Source organism: Mandrillus leucophaeus, unplaced genomic scaffold, assembly GCF_000951045.1.
Source record: "Mandrillus leucophaeus isolate KB7577 unplaced genomic scaffold, Mleu.le_1.0 Scaffold10, whole genome shotgun sequence".
Lineage (NCBI taxonomy): Eukaryota > Metazoa > Chordata > Mammalia > Primates > Cercopithecidae > Mandrillus > Mandrillus leucophaeus.
Window position 1 is genome coordinate 7,751,250 of NW_012098098.1, and position 3,139 is coordinate 7,754,388.

A 3,139-nucleotide genomic window follows, 5' to 3' on the forward strand; every position below is an offset into this window, starting at 1 on the left:
TCACCACAACCTCCGCCTCCTGGATTCAAGCAATTCTCCTGCCTCAGCCTCCCAAGTAGCTGGGATTACAGGCATGTGCCACCACGCCCGGCTAATTTTGTGTTTTTAGTAGAGATGGGGTTTCTCTATGTTGGTCAGGCTGGTCTCGAACTCCCGACCTCAGGTGGTCGGCCCACCTCGGCCTCCCAAAGTGCTGGGATGACAGGTGTGAATACTTTGAAAATGCTGCTTTAGGCAGCAGTGCAGCAGGTTGGAAACTACACACGGCACCTGGAGAGATCCCACGGCTCTGTGTGGATGTGGCTGCTGCTCTCCAGGCTGTGGGATGGTTTGCTAAGGGAACCAAGCTGGGTTCAGTGCTCATGACGTCTGTTCATGTTCTCTCAAGCTTAGAGGCGACTTTAGTCGAGGGAGGAGAGTTAGGAAATGTGCAGGTGAACAAAACCGTGTTACTCTGGGCATATTTCATGAACCTGGAGGTGAGGGGAACCCAGTAGCCAGCAGCAAAATGGGGTTTGTTGGGCTGGGTTTTTCACGGAGGTGAGGAACAGGGTCAGCCTGAAGGGAGCGGGCTTGCCTCTATGTCTGACTGTCCAGTAACAGCCTCTTTTCACCTGTGCAGAAACACACCGAGGAGATCACCAAGATGCGGCATGATTTTGAGAGGCAAGTTCGAGGTCAGTTTCCCATGTGCTCATTGTGTAGGACGGTGCCAGAGACACCCTCCCCGCCCCTCCTCCGTCCGAAAGGAATTTACCTCCAGAGCTTGTTAACTCAGGGAACAAAAACTAGATTAAAACAGCCCAGGCATGCAAGAGAAAGAATGTGGAAGTTTCCAAGGCCAGTAGACCCACTCGGAATCCCAGAACAACCTATTTCCATGTGAGTTTGGGAGGCTGTGATTCCCACACACTTTCCCACTCCTAGCTAAAATCAGTGGTTATCAGCAGGTGGTAGCTATTCAGTGCCATGGGCAGCATTTTTAAAATAGTCTTCTCCATGGCTCCTGGTCTGAGAAGGCTCCAATTTCAGCAGTCTCTTTTACTCATAAAGGCTGATAGTCTGGCTGGATGGCCACACAGGCCTTGCTTCCTGCTCACTGGGGTCAGCTGACATGCAGCTGTTGGCACCCCCAGTGCAGGGAGCGATTAGCAATGCCTGTCGCTGGCAAAGGCAGGCCGACAGTGGTGTGTGTGCCGAGTACGAGCAGCAGCAGAAAACACTCAGTCTAAACCCCTCTGTTCTCTTGCAGAGCTTGCTTGCAAAGCTGTTCTGACCACAATGGGCGTTTTGGGCCCCTGTTTACAGGCTGCATGTTCTGTAGCCATAGGGGCACCACTTCTTCCTCTGCCAAGCTGCTGTTTGCTGCTGCCTTTCAGAAATTGAGGCCAAGTATGATAAGAAGATGAAGATGCTGAGGGACGAGCTCGACCTGCGGAGAAAGACTGAGCTCCACGAAGTGGAGGAGAGGAAGAACAGCCAGATCAACACGCTGATGCAGCGCCACGAGGAGGCCTTCACCGACATCAAGAACTACTACAATGACATCACCCTCAACAACCTGGCCCTCATCAACTCCCTCAAGGTGCTGCGCGTGGGGTGGGCTGGGGAGACACACTCTGCCTGTCCTAGAATGTGGGCTGCAGAGTCCTGGGGATCCAGACCCCAGCTCTCCACCCCAACACCCCCGATACTTTTTATAGGATTATTTGACAATGCCCTTCTCATATCCTTGATTGAAATTCCTAAATAATGTAACCTATCGCTACCTATTGTTAAAAGCAGTCAGGATATTGCCCTCACCCTAGTGCGGAGGGGAAGTAATCAAGTGTATTCTGATTTGTAAAAGCTCGGGTGGAACTGCAGCGAGTGACATGATGTGGCCGGAGTGGATAAGTGTCATCGTCACTACATGCTGGCAGTGACAGGACTTTCTACAGTAGACAGCGGCCCTTGGTGGAATCTTGAACAAAGTGTAGTCCCTCAGTGTGCATGGAAGCTGCATTCCCAGAAAACTCCGAATAAGTTAAAGCTGCAGAAATACTGTTTATACATAGAACAGGTCTAGGTGCTAGCATGCCTGAGGCTGGCAGGATCTGGTGATGGGCAGGAGAGCACCCAGCTCTCACCCTGCAGGCCACAGCCCCTTTGGTTCTGCCTGCTGAGCCCCTGCTGGGCCTGTGCTTGTGCCTGCAGGAGCAGATGGAGGACATGCGGAAGAAGGAGGACCACCTGGAGAGGGAGATGGCAGAGGTGTCTGTGCAGAACAAGCGCCTGGCAGACCCTCTCCAGAAGGCTCAGGAGGAGATGAGCGAGATGCAGAAGCAGCTCGCCAACTACCAGAGGGACAAGCAGATCCTGCTTGTGAGTTTCCTGCTGGATTCCTCTCCCTCCTTGGCACGAGTTAGCCTAGACTCAGGAGGAAGGAGCATCACAGGGGCAGGAAGGGAGACGGGGGAGGCCTGCATTTCTCCTTTTTCTGCCTTGTGTTCTCCTGGGGAAAGTAAAGTCTGGGGGTGTTTTGGAGACAAGGCCCTCATCTTCCACCGTGTGCTACTGACCTGCCTTGATGGGGCTCAGCTGCTTGTGTCCTGGAACCATGTCTTTCTGGTGATTATTTTTGGCCTTGCCATCTCCCAGGAGCCTGTGTTACTTGGATGACTGTGAATCTAGAATACTTTCTGTCCCCTACTCCGTTTTTCCTCCAGTGCACAAAAGCCCGTTTGAAAGTCACAGAGAAAGAGCTGAAAGACCTGCAGTGGGAGCATGAAGTGTTAGAGCAGCGGTTCACCAAGGTGAGTGGGCACCAGGCTGGCCCTGCAGCGGGGGGTGGCACCCCTGCTAGCCAGGGACGGGGCTCTCCTTGTGGCCCTGGCCCCTGGACCAGCTTCAGATACCTTGGCCAGGTTTTTGGGTTCTGAAGCTGGGGGCCCTATTCCCTGTAATTCATTCCACAGCTTCTAAGAGGCAAAAACCTTCGGCCTATTCTGCATGCATATCCTGCAGAAGGCCTGAGGTCTCATGGGGAGCAGATCACACATGACTTTCGGCCCCTCAAGCGCTCACCTCTCAAAGCCCATAGGGATGCCTGGCCCCTGCAGCAACTCTTCTTCCATGGGTTATTGTTTCTAAGTGCTAA

General features: G+C 53.1%; 1 protein-coding gene across 4 annotated transcripts in view; it reads left to right on the plus strand.

Annotated features, from left to right (window-relative positions):
* The window catches only part of GAS8 (growth arrest-specific 8), a 43,152-nt gene that overhangs the window by 13,724 nt on the left and 26,289 nt on the right, over nt 1-3,139 (plus strand). For 2 of the 4 annotated variants that reach the window (XM_011972225.1, XM_011972210.1), the window contains exons 5-8: nt 623-677; nt 1,380-1,585; nt 2,197-2,364; nt 2,709-2,795. In XM_011972225.1, coding sequence (XP_011827615.1) covers nt 623-677; nt 1,380-1,585; nt 2,197-2,364; nt 2,709-2,795 — 516 coding nt within the window. The remainder of the gene's footprint in view (nt 1-622; nt 678-1,379; nt 1,586-2,196; nt 2,365-2,708; nt 2,796-3,139) is intronic. The other 2 variants (XM_011972234.1, XM_011972217.1) reach the window with 2 other exon arrangements.